General features: G+C 40.5%; 1 protein-coding gene across 1 annotated transcript in view; it reads left to right on the top strand.

The window, feature by feature from the left end:
• Positions 1 to 20467, top strand: part of NRG2 (neuregulin 2) — a 348595-nt gene that overhangs the window by 312839 nt on the left and 15289 nt on the right. Inside the window, exon 6 of the mRNA XM_070939151.1 lies at positions 5237 to 5260. Coding sequence (XP_070795252.1) covers positions 5237 to 5260 — 24 coding nt within the window. The remainder of the gene's footprint in view (positions 1 to 5236; positions 5261 to 20467) is intronic.

Genomic DNA, 20467 nt, shown 5'->3' with positions numbered 1-20467 from the left:
TGATTTGGAGCCTTCATTCTTTTGCTGTGTGTTTAAGGAGTTATTAAGTTCAGTTCTACTCTGAACATTACCATAGTGATGTATAGTCCAGGCATAATAAAAGTTTAGCAAAGACTGGACCAAGTTTAAAGTAAAGTGGCCTAAATTCTCCTAGATAGCTCAGAGGATTTTGAATGAAGACCACAGGTAGAGCCAACTTTGTACTAATCCACCTCATATGTTAGACCTGGAGGCACCTTAGAGTAATCTCAAAGGTAGATATCCTTATATGGAAGCTTTCTTATTACCATTGCACAGAAACTTATTAAATCAGATTGTTTGTGATGTTAGCTTTTTCCAGAAGTATAATTCATTATGAAACAAAGGGCTTTGTGTTTGTTCAGAAGCCATGGCTTATGGTTCAAATGTGTGGCTTGTTCTTACAAAAATGTAAAGAAAGTGAACCTTCCAATTTTCCTCCACCAGAATTTCTTCAGTGGCTTGAACTCTAATTCGACTTCAGTTTCAGACTATTATCTTAGTAGAGTGAAGACTAGGTTGAAGCATAATGAATGTCACTGCTGCAGTGTTAAACTAAGCACATACTATATACCCATGCGCATTAGCTGACAAACAGAATTTTATGTACAGATTTGGAAGATTCCTGCACGTAGTCTAAGTAATCTTTTGCCATCTGGAGAGATTTTGGGATCTTCTGTATCAACACCTCTATTGTTTACACATTTCTATCAAATTATGAAACATCAGGGAAGTTCAAGTTCCTTATACATTTGTCCCCCACATACTCTATTTTCAATTTAACAATTTTTCTAATTTCATCAAATATAATTAAATCTGAATACCTTTGTATAAATGCCAAACAAATTATTATGAGAATCATGATATATGAAATCCCATTCTGTACAAATGTGATTAACTACTTGTTAAATATAACAGTTTGCAATAGTAGCAAAAATAACAGTGTTGCCTTCCAAGCCAGGAAGATTTAGAAAAAAACACTATTCTAATTTCATTTGAATGTTCTGCAGAGTACTAGTTGCTCTTATAGGTATCTTAAAACAAATATTGTGGGAACCTGAGATCTCAGTATAACTTTTATCCTCTTGTGAATAAGGAAGCCTGTAAAGCAGCAGTCTTCCAAGAGCAATTACAACACAGCATTCCTGAGGTCCCTCCAGCCCTATGAAATAAAATATATGCTCTAGTGATTTAGAGATGCTGTTTATGTATAACTATATAATATAACCTAGTGGGATCTCTGTATTCATGTTGGAAGCATCTACAAAGCTAACCAAAAGGTGCTTCTGGATTGAAAGGATTTGCCAGTGACAACACTGTTGCCCAGGGGATGCCTGATTGCCAAATGTAGTACAATCTTCGGGGAGGCTCCCATCATGTCCCCCAACTCAGTGGTATAATATGTGTGGTTAGGTCCAGAAATTTTAAACAGTGCTGTTAATCAATAGGATTAGTAGGAATTCACACTTTACATAACAAAAATATTTTTAAAAATCAGAATCAGCAGCACTGAGTAAAAGCACAAGTAAAAAGCACCATTTCATTCTTACAAATGTTATGATTACTGGATTTTACACTGCCCAGAATAAATCTCTTGGATAGCAAGTTGGGCAACATATAGCATGACATACAGCAATTAAAAGCCAAAAAGCCACCCCATCATGGACAAACACAAACAAGCCACTTGATCAATGCCATATAGATCAACTTCATATGTATGGAACCATATGCAATGAATGGAAACTAATCAAGGAGAAAATCAATCTAGAACTGAGGAGACATTACCTGACAATGAGAACAATTAATCAGTGGAACGGCTTGCCTCCGGAAGTTATGGGTGCTCCAACACTGGAGGTTTTTAAGAAGAGATTGGACAACCATTTGTCTGAAATGGTATAGAATCTCCTCCTTGAGCGGAAGGTTGGACCAGAAGACCTCCAAGATCCTTTCCAACTCTATTACTCTGTTATATCAAGGCAGAGTCCCCAAGCCCGCTGACAGAAGCATGTATACAGGGCCTTTTGGAAAAGTAAAAAGGTGGAGATGAGTTTTATCTGTGGGGGAATGATGTTCCTTTGCAGTGAGATTCATAAAGCAAGCTTCACATACTGTTTTCAGCTGAAGAGCCCAATCAGTGTCCATCACTGTTGACCATCAGTGGAGGTTTTCACATTATCCAGTCTTAGAAATTTCCCTTGGACAGACTAATAACAATCTCTCCAGAATATGTATTAATAAAAAGGATAATTGGGCATCTATCAACTGAAAAAAAAATCAAATAGGAGAATGAAATCATTTTTTATCAAACTGGGGTGGCTGCACAAAGAATTTCTGAATATTGTACACTATGTTGAAGATATAATGTTACATTTTTCTCTATATAAATTGTCATGGAATTTTTAAAAAGTAGTGCTTGGGATAATTGCACCTTGAAAACTGAGATCCAGCACTTAATTCTCCTATATTAAGAACAGAAAATTAGAACTAGATCTAAAAATTAATAAAGGGCAATGAAAGGCAAATTTTAGGTAAATTAACTTAAAAGGTAAATTTTAATTGGCCCATGCTATTTGAGTCTGTAGAATCTGTTTACTGTACACATGATTTAAAAGTTAAGGAAACTTTCCTAACGTATAATTTCCAAAATTTCTGATATATGAATAAATTTATAAACAATTCTAATCTTATTTTGGAAAAAAAACAGAGGGGTTTAATTCTAAAATTTCTTTATACTTTGAAATAAAATGAATTAGATAGACTCTTGACAGGAAAGAATAGCACAATTTACCTTCTTTATGACTGTCCCAATGAGGCTTGCATAAGCTGTATTATTATTATCAGTTGCATTTATCCAGTGGTTCACAAAATGTGCTAAGCAGCAGTGTGGCTATTGTTAGTATCAGAAGAGGGTATTCTAAGGTGGGCTGGTTCTCTCAAATAAAAAAACAAATGGAATTAGCAGAGATCTGAAAACTTAATGTGGCAGATATCTTTTGAGGAAGTGAAACAAACTACATGGTATAACTGAAATCACAATATGGTTTTAAAATACCATATTTTAAATGGTATTTTAAATACCATATACTATGAAAGAAAAATTCATAAAAATAACACAATATGGCAGTCAAGAAAAAAGTTTATTCGAACCATTCCTATTTCTTTTTTCTCACACATATACAACATACACCACACAGAAAAACATAAACGGCAGCATTCCTTCTCTCTCAATCTCTCCTACACCTCTTTCCCCTTTTGTTTCACCTAACTTCACGGTAGAAGTGTTATGTAGACTCCAAAGCTGCTCTCTTCTTTGTGATGTTTTAATTAGCCTTTTCAAAGAGATTTGTTTTTGGGAATTGAGCATTGGATTGGGTAATCTAGAATTTATAATTTTCTGTTATCTCTCTGGTATTTGTAGGCTGAGGCATTTACACAATTATTTTAGCTGAGATAAGCTTAAATGTTGTATCTACTAATTCCTATTTATTTATTTAAATTTATTATGTCCACTCATAAGACTCTGAACAACTGACAATATCCAAATATACAATTAAAATTTAAAAAAGAAATAAGACATGGCAGCATGGATTGAAAACAGCCCTGCCAATAAAACAACAGACTGTCCCCAGCCTGGGAACTGAGCCAGGCCTTAGGGGCTTTCCAGAGCCCCAGAAGAATGGGTGTTGTCCCTATCTCTGAGGCCATGGTGTTTTAGAGTATGGGGCAAAGAAGGCATGCTTTCTTGCTTTAATCAGATGAGTTTCAATTGAGAATTCTTGGAGGACACATACTTTGCCCGAATGTAGTGGGTGGGAAGAAGCAATGGAAGATAGATAGTTCCTCAGATAACCATGAAGGGCTTTATAGGTAACAACCAGCACCTTGAACTGTACCTGGAAGCCAATTGGCAACCAGGTCAGTTTGAAACACACTGTAACATGGGCATAAAGAGAAGTGACCATTAATGCTTGAACCACTGCATTTTGAATAGCCGTAGCTTCATGAGGGTCTTCAAGGGAAGCCTCACATAGAGTACATTGCAATATCCAATCATGAAGTGATTAGGGCATGAATGACCTTCTTAAGAGCCTTCCAGTCAAGGAAAGGATGCAAGTGGGGTGGAAGATGAATCTGCGCAGAGCTACCACTTGCTCATTGATAGTAGTTGCAGACCTATGAAAACCTCCAAGAAGCAACCCCATCCAAGATCAATGGCTGAAATGTTCCCTGTTAAGGGGCGCCAAGCAGCCACAGCCACTCAGTTTTGTCAGAATTGAGTCCAAGGCTGATCCTTCCCATCAAGACCTGAACTTTTAATACAATGGGGTCAGTACATTGAAAGTTTTACCTGTGTAGTCTGGAATTGGGATGTAATGCTGCCTATCTGTTGGATCCCAAAATGACAGATGAACGTACCTAATGGTTTCATATAGATTTTAGAGCTGCTTGTAATTCAAGGGGAATATTAATGTTCTCTTTTTAAGATCAACTATGTCTCAATGACTTTATAATATATTTTTCATAACACCCAATTTCTTATAATTTTGGCTTCAAAATAATAATTGGCTTATTGTTTTTAATGCTTTTATTTGTAAAGCTGGTCTATGACTGTAATAGAAATTGATTGATTTGGCTTCAAATTAGTTTAAATTATACTATTATTTCTGCATGTCATAGAAATTATTTGCAAGAATAATAAGGCTCTGCACTAATTTGAAAATGTTTCAGAAGAAATATGCAAACACAGCATGTCTCCGCTGATATCAGCTTCACTTTTTTTAGGCTTATGTGGAAGCCTGAAAAAAGGACTCAGTAACTGTAAGAATCCTATTAAGAAGCCGACTATTAAAACAGCTATTTTCAAGGCTACATAGAAGTCTAAAAAAGTTGGGCTGCTTATGTAAATAGCCAAGAGTTTCTGTGCTCATATAGAGTCTGAGGTATTTATTCTGAATCCTTTTTGAAGGTGCATAGAGTCAAAGAATACTTAACAAGAAAGAAAGCTCTCTGTAGAAAGATTCTCGACTTGTGTTTATGTATCTGTGCTATTTTTGTACTTTTGCTAACAATACTGTTTTCTTTTGATACTGCCCCTTGGATGTTGATTAGCCAAAAGCAAGCTATTCTAAATACATACTTGATGTTTCTTTTAACATTTGGAAACTTCTCTTACAAATATATTTATCTTCTCTTTTTCTTCTTTTTTCTGTATTGGCAGAGCATCTTGGATTAGAGTTAAAGGGTATGAAACAAACCATTCATTTGTTAAACAGACACCATAGTTCTTCACATTATGTTTTTACAGTTTTTATGGGGTGACCAAGAATATCAGCTGTTCATCTCTTATTCTGGCACAGTTTGGGGAAGAATCATGTATATGCATATGTACAGTATATGTATATACATGTGCCTATACAGTATACACGTGCAGTCAAAAACCAGTTTATCTATATTAATATAAATATAGATAACTCTGCCTGGATGCACTGCAGCACTTTTCTATGGGGCTCAGTGAGACTAGAAGTAAAGTGCTGGCTCAGTAGCACTTTTGTGCCATTTTAGTCTGTGCTTTTTGGAGATCAAAAAAATTACCTAGGTCAGTTTGGAAAATCACAGCCTTGTATAACTGTAATAGTGGATAGAAATCCTAGTAAAGAACAGATTTGTACTAAAAAAAAGTTATAACAATTCTACAAAACCAATCAAAGTCAAATTTACAACCATTCCTTCGCACCTCATTTAATTTCATGCTAGTTTGAGAATATTTCTTTTAAAAAGATTGACCTAGCAGCAAAACAATATTGCAGCACCCGCCCCCCACTTGGATCAGCAGAATTTGTATTGCTCCAATTTGCTTCTTCCTCCATAAGATTTTCTATTAGTAAAAGGGGAAAGGGGAGATTGCAGTACCCCTGTTATATATACCCTCAATGTTTTCTCCAGAAAATTAGACTGAATGAATGCAGAATGCAAGTGCAAGGCAGGAGAAATAGCAAGTACTTTAAGATGTACAATATTAAATCTTTGATTTCCAAACACATAGACTTCTACATGAAGGAACATGAAGAATATCCCCAACTCCAATGCAGGAACATAATCCAGCAGTTTACAACCTCAGACTTCTATAGGAATGTTCATAGAAGTGCACATGCCTTCATGAATGGGAAAAAGCCAAAAACCATACATGCCCAAGAGTCACTGGCTACATTAATGAGGGAGAATTGCTATGTATTTGAATTTCAGTGATAACTATTCCAATGGGATGGGAGAATGCTACCTCTTAACACCTGTGCATAATGTGAAATACTTTCTCAGTAATGCTGTATGCATAAATGCCAGGTGCAACACATTGTCCTGCAGAGCAAATAGCTAGAGAAAAAAGGGCAGCCTAAAGGGACCCACCTGATCCCTCTCATAGGCTTTCTTCCAGGAGTAGTAATACTGCCACTTGATGGCCAGTCAACTCTCTAATGTATGGTGCTCTCAATGGTCTTCAAAGTGACCCAATGTAATGTGGCCGCTGCAAGCACCACACATTGAACTATTAGAAAACATAGCCCCCTACAGCACCTGTTTTATTGGTGGATCCAATGCCTGGAATAGCTACTACATTGCACCTAGTGATGGGAAGACACATTGTCAGTGAATGAATTTTAAGTCACTTTTCATGTATTCATTGAATGCATGTTTTATTCATTTGTCCTTTATCCTATTCTGTATAATTCCATGCCACTGGAATTACTATCTTTAAAAAACAAAATCTGGCAGAAATTTGCAGCATAAGGAGGCATCAATTCTGGTCTAAATGTCTTATTCTTTTCCAACTGAAAATTGAAGTTCATAGTTTCCTAATTAAAAAACTATTAGTTTCAAGAGGAAATCAACGTTTTTACACTAATTAACAACAGCTAAATGCACACACAGATAACAAAGCTTGTTTATGTTCAGGAATCATTCCTGGGAATAGAACCAGTGCTGCCTTTCTTAGCCCCTGGGCTTTTCTCTTTTTCCTTATGAAGGTGAATTACATTTGTTTATCATTAGTGCTCAGTCAACCATTTCCATTTCCACCGATTAAAATTTTCTGTTCCTTCTGCCAGTGGGTATCGTTCTTGCACCTCTGAACGGCTGAAATTCAGCAAGGTGATTTCCAGCCATTTGAGATTTGGAAGGAGAACATTAGGGAGGAATTGCAGTGTTTTGACTCCCAGAAGCCTCCTGCTTCCACTTGCACAATTAGTGGATGAGTAGGAGAGAAGAAAAGAAAGTCAGTAGTGCCCTCTCCCCACCAAACTGTGTACGATGATGGCTCTGATGGAATCATCCCGATCCTTACAGGAGAGTTGCTACAGCATTTAGTAGTGCTAATTCCAAACTGACCTATGAGAATATAATATTTTTCATGCATTATCATCGTGTTCTTTGTGATGGAAACCACTTTTCCACTTCTTTGATTTATTTTTGTTCCTAGGAATGCTAGTTTCCTATTTTATATGCTATATGACAAAAATTTACACATTAAAGACTAATTGTGCCAATAGCAGCTTGTGTATCAGATTTATACTACCACACTTGCCATGCTTAAATAGGAATATGTCTCACTGAATTCAGTGAGATCTGTTTTTAATAGATAAATTTGACTGGAAATTATAAATCCTTCCCAGGAGCAAATCTTGTGTAAATGAAAAGCATAATGTGGAAAGTGGCCTCGGATTGACATTGCTATTGATTCAAAAACATTCTGACTTGCTATTTTGAATTGAGGATTTTTGACATTCATTCCTGACTTATGCTTGTTTCGCTTTATTTAAAAATCTCTTTCTTTCTAGGCTGACTGTTGTGCCAATAAACTTATTTTGCCATGCTGTCTCTTCTTTTTTTCATACTTTCTGCCAGCCATGTATTTCCTGTGATGCTCATGAATGACATTATGTCACATGTGCTGGTTTGCACTTTATATTTTTTATCATAGAATGATAATTTGTGATATGCAGTCAAAAATATCACAGATACATCACATGAACAATTGTGTTATCCCAATGTCTTATAATTAAGTAAATTTTGATTTACATTGTCTTGTGTTCTTCTGTAATTCTTCTGTAAGGTTCATACAGTATAAATATACACATATTGTTTTATTTACTTACTGCAAAGCAAAGTGATAAATTTCTTTCCAATTAAGCAATATATTTTGTTGTGTGAAAGTATCACAACTATATACTTAACAGAATCATCAATAATAAGATTTAGTTGTGAATCTTTGTTGGAAATGGTTGAATATTGAAATATTTTCCAGTTCTCAAATGGAAGTTTGATCAGTCCAAGTAACTCTGCTAAATGACTAGGAAAATCATAGCAAATATTATTTTCTTAATAGTTTTATTCTTATCTGAAATTTATGGCTGGTAAACTTGCAAAAATCTACACAATATCTTAATGATGTGTATTTTTTGCAGTAAGGGCAAGTATATTTACCAATTTGAGAATTAACATTTGCTACATTCTTAAATAGGTTTACTGAAACTGTTTCCCTTTGTTTTAAATCCATCATTATGTACATTATACTAACGAGATCAATTTTTATAGCACAATTTGGCAGCTGTTTTTTAAATGAATTCTCCCCACTTTGAAAAATAAAAAATTAGAAATCATAGCAAAGATGGATAACTAATGCACATTGCAATTGAAATGGGGCAGATAGATTTCAAAACAGAAATAAGGAAGATAGAGTATTGATGGCTTTTCAGTTTCACTGAAAAGCAGAACAAATTACTTTCTGAACATGAAGACTAGATTTGTAATTTCTTAATGCATTCACATTTCAAGAGTCAGGTATGGATTGAAATCCATACCTAGTAATTTTGACCATTGAAATATAAACATGTTAAGGCTTTTGTGATTGAAATGTAGCACAATTGTTTCCAGGTACTTTCTTATCTGAGGTTAAAAGCAACTGTTCCTTTAACAGAGTTTGAAATGTAAAAGCTATAGCTTATTTGCATAACTAATGCATATCACTTTTCCTTCTATATAATGATCTGACATTTACAAGAACAGCAGGAGAGAAACTCAAAGGAGAAATAAGCATGATGTGTGAAAACACTTTAAAAGTTAGCGAGTGGAGTGGAATTCAAATTATAATTCGTTTCAGACATCCTGAAAATCTTAGCACTTCTAGCTAAATTTCTCAAGTTTTTAAAGTGCATGAATTGCTTTAGTTTCACAATTTGACAAGCCAAAACTACTGACAGTAACAGCTAGTCTTTTTTCCTGAATGTGAAGTTCAAATAGATGTATTGCATCTCCCTTGCTAAATTGCTGTATGCACCCTCTTGTTCAGTCTTCAGAAATTCTAGAAATTGCATCACTGAAAAACATAAGTGTGTTTCTCCCACCCACTGTTTAATGTAAAAATAAATTAAAATGACAAATAAGTATTCAGGTTTACACCCCACCCCACACCTTGCAACCTTATACATTTGAAAACACCATCCCAGAAATCTTAGGGCTTCTGGATGCTCTTTTGGGTTGGTATAGATCAGAGACATACGATCTGATTTGTTTTTGTTTGTTTGACTGGCTCAGAGGGTGATGTTTTTCAGGATCTGGGTACAGCAGGGAGACTATTTCTTATTTTTTTACTCTACATTTGTATTTATAGGCTTAATCCTAATCTAAGGTGACCAGATTTTAACATTGGTAAAGCGGGACACCAACCATTTTGTGGGCATGGCTTGGAGGTCATGTGACTGGGTGGGCGTGGCTAGCTGGTCATGTGACCAGGTGGCCATGGCTATGTGAATAGAAAAAAGTCATTTCTGACAGGTCCTCGCACTTTTGACTGGTCCTCATACTTATGACCATCCTCACATTTATGCCCGTGCAGCATTCTTAACAACCATGTCACTCATTTCACAACTGCTTCTCTTCACCATGATGACAAGATAGGGCAAAAATGTAAAATGTGAGGACAGTCGTAAGTTCGAGGACTGGTCAAAAGTGTGAGGACAGACCAGTCAAAAATAACTTTTTCAGCCCTCTGAATAGTCCATATGCATAAAAGGATACAGCAATAGAGAGGGATGAAGGAAGAGAAGGGAAATTAAAGTAGGAGTGAGGGTAAGAGGGAGGAAGAGAGGAGGAGAAGGAGAAAGGAAGAGGAAGTAGGGAGGAGAAGAAGAGGGGGGGAAGAGAAAGTAAGAACGAAAAAAAAGAGAGAGGTGATAGGTTTGAGTAGAAAGATTGCTGTACAAAAAAAAAGATGAAAGGGAAGAAAGCCAACCCCAAACAAATATAAAGATATTAAGATAAAGAATGAATTGTTAAACTTTAAAGAATAAAAGAGAACAAATATGAATAAATAGCAATAATTAGAAACACACATACAAACATACAATGTATTTTCTTTGAACAGAATATTTGGCTGGTTCACAAATTTAAACAGTGTTTAGTCATTTCAATTAAATTTACAATTTCTGTATTTCCTTTTTGCCATATTTATTCCTCATCTATTTTTTTAAAAAAACCAATATTACCCTTCATCCTCATCTCTAATCTTAATCAAATTCAATTTTTCCCTTCTATTCTATATTATACCCCTTCCCATTGTCATCTATTTTTATATCCATCCTCACATTGTTTAATTATGTAATTATGTAATACAGTTGTTTAATACAAATTCAACATTTTAATATAAATCAATTAGTTATATAACTATCTTTTTTGTATATTAATCAATATGAACATGAATATTCCAATTATTTCCATGCAATCCAATTTCTTGCAAATCAATTAATTATATTTACCAATAATAATAAACCAAATAATTTCTCCCATATATTCCTCCAAACCACAACTTAACCATTCCTGCTTTCAACACAATATACAATTAATAGTATCTCAATTATTACAATTCCCTAGTTAAATAGAGCTTTTTTTCTTTTGTGTTTTAAAATCTTGAACTCTCCTCTTTTGCCCTAAATTTCCCATTGTTTGCAGTTTTGCACCTACCTTTTTTGATGACGAAAAAGAAAAAGAAATCTCTCTCTGCCTCATTTTGCCACGCTGCAGCAAAGACCCTTCTTTACTTTCGCTTTCGCTTTTTCAGCATAGTTAGGGGAAAAAAATCTCCAGCACTCTGCAGCTAGCATCTACAGAGCCCTGAGCAAAACAGCTGAGAGTAAATCAGCTGAGAGTGGGGAAGCCGATCTAATCAACTTGTGCTAATTAACCTATGCTGAAACTTTAAGGGGCTGTTTTTTCTATTTTTGCAGGCATCGGTCTACTCATTTGTTTTCTTTTAACACTGATCAGCTGTAGGACGGCCCTTTGAAGCCCCGCGGCAAGAGTTTAAACAGTTTTTTTCCCTCGGACTCAGGAGGCAGCCGGGAGCAACCCACCACTGTGCGGTGCATTCTTTCCCAAAATCGGGACTTTTTTAAAATGCCGCGGGACAAATTGTTCAAAAGCGGGACTGTCCCGCCAAAAGCGGGATGACTGGTCACCTTATCCTAATCCTGTGTTTTTTACATATAACAGGAATTTTAAACTGATCTTAAGAAAAAAATTATTCAGGCCTAATAATTGAACCAAAGAGGCAATATTCAACACTGTATTCCTTCAGTGATTCTTTCATGTACTACACACTGAGGTGCCTCATTCTGAGACACAAAAAAGGAAGTAGCCTAGTGGAAGATTACCTAAGAGTCTATCAATCTAGACCAGGGCTTTTTTTTTTCTCATGGCCTCCTGAGATTCATATACTTCTGTATAACTGCATCATAAATCACTGTTAGTTGGAAATATGGCATGGGCCTATGACCCATGCTGAGAAGCACTATTTAGGGAGGGGAGGCTTGGCAGGGCATTAGAAATACAAGAACATACTGTATGTTATGACTGGATCTATAAGAACTTTCTTTATAAAAGAAAACACAGAGATAGTTGATTCCAGACAGAGCACCTTTGATAGAGAAGCTAGAGGATGCTACATATTTATTTTATTATTTATTTATTTATTTCAATTTGTATACTGCCCTTCTCCTAGTGGACTCAGGGCGGTGAACAGCCAGAACTAAAACACATGCCAATACAAAATTTAAAATTGTTAAAAGAATTACATAACTGGCCCAATTTAAAACAATTCAATTAAAACCCAATGATAATTTAAAACTAAAAAACTAAAAAAAGGGGGAGGGGGTTCACGCCAGCCCTGCTTGATGGAAAAGAAAAGTTTTCAGGGCACGGCGAAAGACCCGGAGATCCAATATCCTTCGTATCTCCGGGGGCAAATCGTTCCAGAGGGCAGGAGCTGCCACAGAGAAGGCCCTCCCCCTGGGGATCGCCAGCCGACATTGCCTGGCTGACGGCACCCTGAGGAGTCCCTCTCTGTGGGCGCGTACTGGTCGGTGGGAGGCTATCGGCGGCAGAAGGCGGTCCTGCAAATGGAGCGCTTTAAAGGTGGTAACCAACACCTTGAAGCGCACCCGGAAGACAACTGGAAGCCAATGCAGCTCACGCAGGAGAGGTGTCACATGGGAGCGCCCCCTCGCTCCCATAATCCCCTGCGTGGCCGCATTCTGCACCAGTTGGAACCTCCAGGTGCTCCTCAAGGGGAGCCCCATGTAGAGAGCATTGCGGTAGTCCAGGCAGGAAGTGACGAGTGCCGAGTGACTGTGCATAAGGAGTCCCGATCCAGAAAGGGATGCAACTGGCGAATCAGGCGGACCTGATAAAAAGCCCCCCTGGCCACGGCCATCATATGTTCTTCTAAAGACAGCCGTGCATCCAGGAGGACGCCCAAGTTGTGAGCCCTATCCGTGGGGGCCAATAACTCACCCCCAATAGCCAGCGATGGCACCAGCTGGCTATATCGGGACGCCGGAAGCCACAGCCACTCGGTCTTGGAAGGGTTGAGTCAAAGCCTGTTACTCCCCATCCAGATCCGCACGGCCTCCAGGCACCAGGATATCACTTCAAGGGATGGCCTGGGGGGGGAGATGTACAGCTGAGTATCATCAGCGTACTGATGGAACTCCACCCCAAAGCCACGGATGATCTCACCCAGCGGCTTCACATAAATGTTGAACAGAAGGGGCAAGAGGACCGATCCCTGCGGCACTCCACAGATGAGAGGCCTCGAGGTCAACCTCTGCCCCCCTGCCAACACCGACTGCGACCGGTCGGAGAGATAGGAGGAGAACCATCGCAGGACGGTGCCCCCCACTCCCAACCCCTCCAACCGGCGCAGCAGGATACCATGGTCGATGGTATCAAAAGCCGCTGAGAGATCTAACAGGACCAGGATAGAGGAGCAACCCCTATCCCGAGCCCTCCAGAGATCATCCGCCAACGTGACTAATGCCATTTCCGTGCTGTGCCCAGGCCTGAAGCCGGACTGGAGCGGATCCAGATAGACAGCTTCATCCAGGTACCCAGGAAGCTGTCGCGCCACCACCGCCAAGAAGGGAAGGTTGGAGACTGGACGATAGTTAGCCAAAACAGCCGGATCCAGAGCAGGCTTCTTGAGGAGGGGCCTCACCACCGCCTCTTTCAAGGCGGATGGCAAAACACCCTCACTCAAGGAAGCATTGATAATCCCCTGGAGCCAGCCTCGCGTAACCTCCTCGGAGGCCAGCACCAACCAGGAGGGACACAGGTCCAATAAACATGTGGTTGCGTTCAGCCGCCTGAGTATCCTGTCCACATCCTCGGGAGCAACAGGGTCGAACTCCTCCCAAATAACAGTCTCAAGACCGGCATCCATCATCCCGTCTGTACCTACCCAGTCAGAGACTAAGCCTTCCCAAATCTGAGTGATTTTATCATGCAGATACTGAACAAAATCCTCAGCACGACCCTGCAAGGGGTCCTCCCGCACTCCCAGATGGAGGAGGGAGTGGGTCACCCTAAATAGGGCGGCCGGGCGATTATCTGCCGATGCGATAAGAGCGGAAAAATAGTTACATTTTGCCGCTTTTATCGCCACTAGATAAGTCTTAATATGAGATCTTACCAGTGTTCGGTCAGGTTCGGAGCGACTAGATCTCTAACTGCTCTCTAGGCATCTTTTCCGGCACTTCATCTCCCTCAGCTCCTCGGAGAACCAAGGAGCCAGGTAGACTCGGCGACAGGTCAGAGGCCGCACAGGTACGACTCGGTCCAAAGCGTCAGCGGCCGCCCTATCCCAGGCGGCCACCAGCTCCTCAGCCGAGCCATGAGTCAGAGCCTCAGGAAATGGCCCAAGCTCCATCCGGAATCCATCAGGCGCCTGGGGCGGAACCATCTGGTCTGTTCCGCCTCCCTGCGGCGGGGTGTGGCGGTTAGAAAGTCAAGCCTAAGAAGGGAATGATCCGACCATGACAAGGGCTCAGTCACTAACTCCCCTATCTCAAGATCATTCATCCACTGTCCAGAGACAAAAATCAAGTCCAGAGTGTGTCCTCCCATGTGAGTGGGTCCATGAATTAATTGGGTCAGGTCCATGGCCTTCATGGAAGCCATGAACTCCCGAGCCGCCTCAGACGCTTCGCCGACAGACGGCAGGTTAAAGTCCCCCATGACCATAAGCCTGGGGGTCTCCATCGCCACCTTGGCAATCACATTGAGGAGCTCGGGCAGGGCTGCTGACGTGGCAGGGAGCCAGGTACGTAATCAGCAAGCCCATCTGCCTCCCTTGTCCCCACTTCACAAGGAGGGACTCACATCCGTCTATCTGAGGTACAGTGGCCTCCCTTGGGGCGAGACCTTCCTTTACCAGAACCGCCAGCCCCCACCCCTCCCCTGGGACCTCAGCTGATGAAATGCATAGAAGCCCGGAGGGCACATCTCAACGAGGGGGACCCCCCCCTCCTGGCCCAACCAGGTCTCCGTAATACCTACCAGGTCCGCACCCCCTTCCTGAACCAGATCACAAATGAGGAGGGCTTTATTTACCACCGACCTGGCATTGCACAACATTAACCGAAGGCCCCGGGCCTGAGGATCTGAACAACCTGGGGTGCAAGACGAGCATTGAGGGCCAGAGCACGCAATCGCCCGCAGACAGCGAGTGCGCCCTCCCCTAACACGATATTGCCCCCTGCTCCCGCCGTATCTGCCCCTCCCACCCACAATGCCGATGGAAACGCCCTCCCCAATATAGGAATTAGCCCCCCCGCCCCCCCGACACCTGTGGGTTACCCCCCAGACCCACCCCGGTCGTTACATTCTCCCTCCCACCCCTTAAAAAACGAATTAAAAATGCATACAAAGAGCTCTTAAAATCCCCAACACCTCCATGCCACCTCTCGGGATCCCAGGACCCGTCTTTGAGGTATTTCTTAGCCAGGCCAGTGGGCCACTTCCAGGAATGGGGGGTATTCCTTAAAGCCCATAAGTCCGATCTTGAATATAATCGTGGAACCATAGACAACCATAGAAGAGGGTGCGAAGAATGGCAAACAGAAGATATTAATAGTGGGCTAGGAACTGGCTAAGCTTCTCCCAAACATCGGGAACTTCCTCGCCCAGGCGTCCTCTCACAACACCTGAGAGGCCTAGCTGGTAACCACCGTCGTCCTCTCACCACGACGGCATCCCGGAGTCCACTGGGAGTTCTGTCCGGTGGTATTCTCAGCCATTTCAGAGCTCCCACCCCGCATGGCCGGTTTGATGTCATAAAACCACAACTGCCCTCTCACGGCAGTGGGAATCCCCACCCAAGACAAGCCAGTTCCATGGGGGGGAAAAACCAGCGCCTTCCCAGCTGTCCAAGTCCAAGTCCCAGCTCACTGATCGCTAGTCCTGGGCAGGGTCCCCAGATGGAACTAAGGGGCCCAGGATTCAACAACCCTCTCGGGGGGGGGGGTAGAGAAGTCATATAGGGTTAATACCCCAAAAACCCCTCATGCCCGGGGCGTGCCCAGCAAAAAAAAAAAAAAAACAATAAACACAGCCGATGTCGTTCCAGCTTGTAGTCCCAGCAGCAACCAGCAGAGAGCAGAGGTGGTCCCTTTGTTATCCCCTGGGTACAGCAGGTCTCATCATCGCCATCGGACCAGTGGAGTAAGACCCGAGCCAGCGAGCCACCTCCAACTCCCTTCGGCTCCGCCACTCCGGCTCTCGCCCCCTTTGTCCAGCCGGCCCGAGACCCCCGCAGACTTCCCAGGCAACCCTCTCCGACACTCCTGGAGAGGGCCCGTGCCGACCTCACTCCTCGGCCTCTCAGCGACCCGGCCCGCTACATATTTGATAAGCTTGGTTATCCAGTCAGGGACAGAAGACCCAACCTCACAGAGGCCCCATCTCATCCACCTTATCAGAACCCAAAGAAAAGGAGATGGTAGTTGCTAGAGAGATGAAGGAAGATGACTGGTGTGGGTGACTTGGTGTGCCCCTACTTAATGAATGGGGCCTCTAATGTGAATGAACAGAGTCTTATAAGAGTGGTATCATGTTGAAACACATTCCCCAACTCACAACATTCAGGGTTGGTCCAAAAGTATAATATGGATGATGGTATCAAATGGAACTGAGAAGTTGAAAATGACTGGGGTGGGTACACTTTCAAATTAACATCATCAACCAGAGCAACAGGTGCCATGTCTGTACCATGCCTATACTTGAATCCAAACTGAAAGTGGTCCAGGTAATCCAGGTAATTCTTCAAGAACACTCTGTAGCTGAGGTAGCTATATCACTACCTTTTTAATAACCTAAAACTGTTGAGTCCAGGGAGAATTTCTTGAGAATGGAACATACCTCTGCCTCCTTCAACATCTCTTCCCTCAAAGAAACATTGACCACGTCCCACCCCAGCTTGTCATTCATAGTTCACAGCCCAAATCGGCCATGAAAGTCATGGGTCAGGTCCAGCAGTGGTAGCATTCATCTTCACCAGATTACACAAGATGAAAAGAGCCTCTGATAATATTGTAAATCTTTTGCTCCATTAAACATTTTGTTCGCAGAATATCAAAAGTATGGCCAACATTTATTTATTGGTCAAATTTAGAAACCTCCTGTTTCCATCACAGAGGGACTCTTGGGAGTCTACAAGCATTAGTAACTTTGTCAACAAAAACTTACACTGTGATGATAGGCACAGTGGCTAAGTGGTATATCTCCCTCCCATCTTCCTTAACAGGAAACAGGTAATTTTAAACAAGGCCACTGGATGTCAACTTACTGATGTAATAAGAGCAGAAAAGACCAAATGCTTTACTGCTTTTATCATCATGTAGGTTCAAACAAGATAGTGCATCTTTGCTGGGTCATATTTTCTTTTTACCTTTCTCCACTGGTACTCTAGTTATTGCTTCTCCATTTACCAGAGATCCTAAGTAAATCAAGGAGCCCCTGAGACCAGACTACTGAGGGAAATCACATCAAGTCTTTGGCTGCTTCCCAGGTCCTAGATACCACAAGATAATGGAACAACCTCTTAAGTCATTAGAGAATTCTACAATTTCCCTCTAGTATCCATCTGGATCTATTACACATCTGGAATGAATCATTTTAATAAATCCATGAAACAATAGAGAGAAATCTCATCTGGATCAGGAACTGATCTGATCACAGTAAAGATCTCAGTTTGATGTCTTTCATATCCAAATCATACAGTTGATCAGAAGTACAATAAGTTCATATGTGTGATTGGGCAAGATATTATTTTGGGCAAGCCATGGTTATCCCTTCAGCTCTTCCAGACTACTTCCTCCCAGCATATAGAAATTGAATTTCTCTGCACCAGTAGTGAAGGAAAGTCTAAAACCAGTCTGGCAACAAGCTCCAGACCCACTAGAAAGAATCTTTCTGGGCAGCAGAATGGCTAACAGGTAAGTACAACCCTCACTTTTTCCATATTGCACAAGTTAACACATATTACAGTTAAGAGCCATGGTGGCGCAGTGGTTAGAATGCAATACCGCAGGCTACGACTGCCGGCTGCCTCAATTTGGCAGTTCAAATATCACCAGGCTCAAGGCTGACTCAACCTTCCATCCTTCCAAAGTCAGTAAAATGAGGACCCAGATTGTTGGGGGCAATATGCTGACTCTGTAAACCACTTAAAGAGGGCTATAAAGCACTGTGAAGCGATATATAAGTTAAGTGCTATTGTTATTGCTACACCTGCCATTCTTGCAGGAAAGACCCCCTGGTCATAGGCACAAAATCCTTCCCAGTTATTGCTGCTAAGGAACCCAAACTTTGGAAGGGCAGTTATAAGGCAGTTGTTGGCCTCCCTTCTGCGTGACAAATACCCCCTCCCAAAATATCTCCCAAGACTAGGGGGGCACTAAAATGTTCTTTCTCTCTTCCTCCTCTATAAAGTTAATAGCAAGTCCTCTAGACAAGATTATCATGTCCTAGGACCTACCCTATCCTTCCCACAGACATCATCAGTCATCCGAAGGCTAATATTTGAAAATGCCACTTTCACCAGCCTCCAAATTATTTCCCATCTTTACTTCCATCTCATTTTCTTCCTCTTTCCCATTTTCACCTTTCCCACACCAGCCCTATGCTCACTTGGGCTGCCAGGATCTGGATCTATTTTTTCATTCCAGAGGGACCATTCATCAATACCTTTTGCCTCTCCCTTGGGAATATATTAATCTACAGCAATCTGATATTAGCAATTTGATAAGATTGTCTCCCCCCCACCCTCCCCAATTTCTGGCCATGGCAATAATTCCCTCTCTTCCCTAGCCATGGCAACTGAAAGAATAGCTGTGAGATGTTTCCATTAATCTCCAAAGGAATGAATTTGAGGTACATGAAGGTTGAAATACAGACAGATAGTAAAATTGCCAGAACAAAATATGGCTAATGGTCCATAAAATAAACAAAACAAAACAAGTTTTTAAGACCTCCAAGAAATATCTTCCTTTTTTTTTTCTCACCTTAAAGCACTAATCAGCAGTAGTCTTCCTGATGGTGTGTCATTAAATAGAACACAGTGAGCAGAGAAAAGGACAGAAGTTATGAAATATCTTCCAGTTGCTTAAAAATTACTAAGAGGTCCCAACATCATAATATGAACTATAGCAATCATCATCAGCTATGACAGTGGAGCATCATAGAACAAGACAATGTCTTGCCCTTGCTACCACACAGCCTTACTGACAAGTAACCCAGAACAACACATGGCGCTTGCAGGATTTAAAAGTGGGAAACAGTCCTCTGATTGCTCATCTGCACTTAAATTCATTTTGCTTCAAAGACTCAGGACTTTTGTAAAGCATTTCCAATATATAAAAATGTAGTATATTTTGAATGTTATTTTCTAACACAGATTTTTTTCTATCTGGGAGAATTGGGGATGGCAGGGTGGCACAAGATTAAATAAGTCTGTTTTAATTAATTATGAAAAAAGAGTAATCACATTTTCCAGATGTATTTAGGAATAGTTAGAATAAATTAATATTTTTATATACCAATCACTTATTTGCAATGCATTCCTATACATATATACCCAAAGCAGTTCCCATGAATTGACTGAATAAAATAAAAACAACTGACATTATAGAATCAATTTACACAGTAGCATCTAAAGAAGCATATAATTTAGGAGAATATGTAAGAGTCAAATTACAGATGTAATATGACTTTTATTTAAATGGTAGACATCATGTAGCAATTTGTTGCATATCTGGCACTTGCTGCATAAAATTTGGGGGCAGTATTGACAGCAGGCAGCTAATACTAGAGCAGAGTAGAGCTGGGGTAGAAGAGAAGTCTTATTTTCTTTTTCCAGTTCTCATTTCCAGTACTTGCATTTAATTTATGTATACTGGAATATTTCAGCATGTAAAAATAGAATTTAGAAAAAGGCACTAAAGTTAAGACATTTTTTTTTCTTTACTTGATTCTAACTTTCCATTGAATATTAATTTTCTCAATATAAATTAGGGTTTCCTTTTAGATTCTTAAGGCTAATACTGTTTTATTTGTATAGATATGTCCAAATAATGGAGCTTGGATTCATATTGTGACATAATAATTCATAACAACCATCAGCAGGAATCCCATGATTACATGCTAATCTTGCTACTAGTTCATATTGCTTTTATGGGCAAGAGCCTTCAAAGAAAAATGGAGTTCACCCTGCTTTCAAACATATTCTGTTGATGTTTAAAAATGGACTGCTTACATAAGAGCATTTGGATATTCAGTTCTCCCAGACACCTTACTTCCACCTTCTGCTCTTCAATGGGAGGAGGTGATAAGGCTTGCTTGGAGATTATCACATTGTTGAGCTTGGCCAATTTACTGTATTGCCTACCCCTTGGTGCAAGCCCATGAAGATTCCTTAGAAGGAACCCCATTTTTGATGCAGAAGCAAAGGGGAGGGGGTTGATGAATGGATGGATGAACCTCCTTTTCCTGCTTCATACTACACATTTTTCTCTTCTGTAGCCATAAGAACTCTGTTATATGGGTTTGCACATAATATTTAATTATGCTT

This window comes from Pituophis catenifer, unplaced genomic scaffold, assembly GCF_029215685.1.
Source record: "Pituophis catenifer annectens isolate HBS135680 unplaced genomic scaffold, rPitCat1.0.hap2 SCAF_3, whole genome shotgun sequence".
Classification (NCBI taxonomy): domain Eukaryota; kingdom Metazoa; phylum Chordata; class Lepidosauria; order Squamata; family Colubridae; genus Pituophis; species Pituophis catenifer.
Note: the sequence above shows the minus strand (reverse complement) of the source record. Positions and strands in the feature narration are given on the sequence as shown.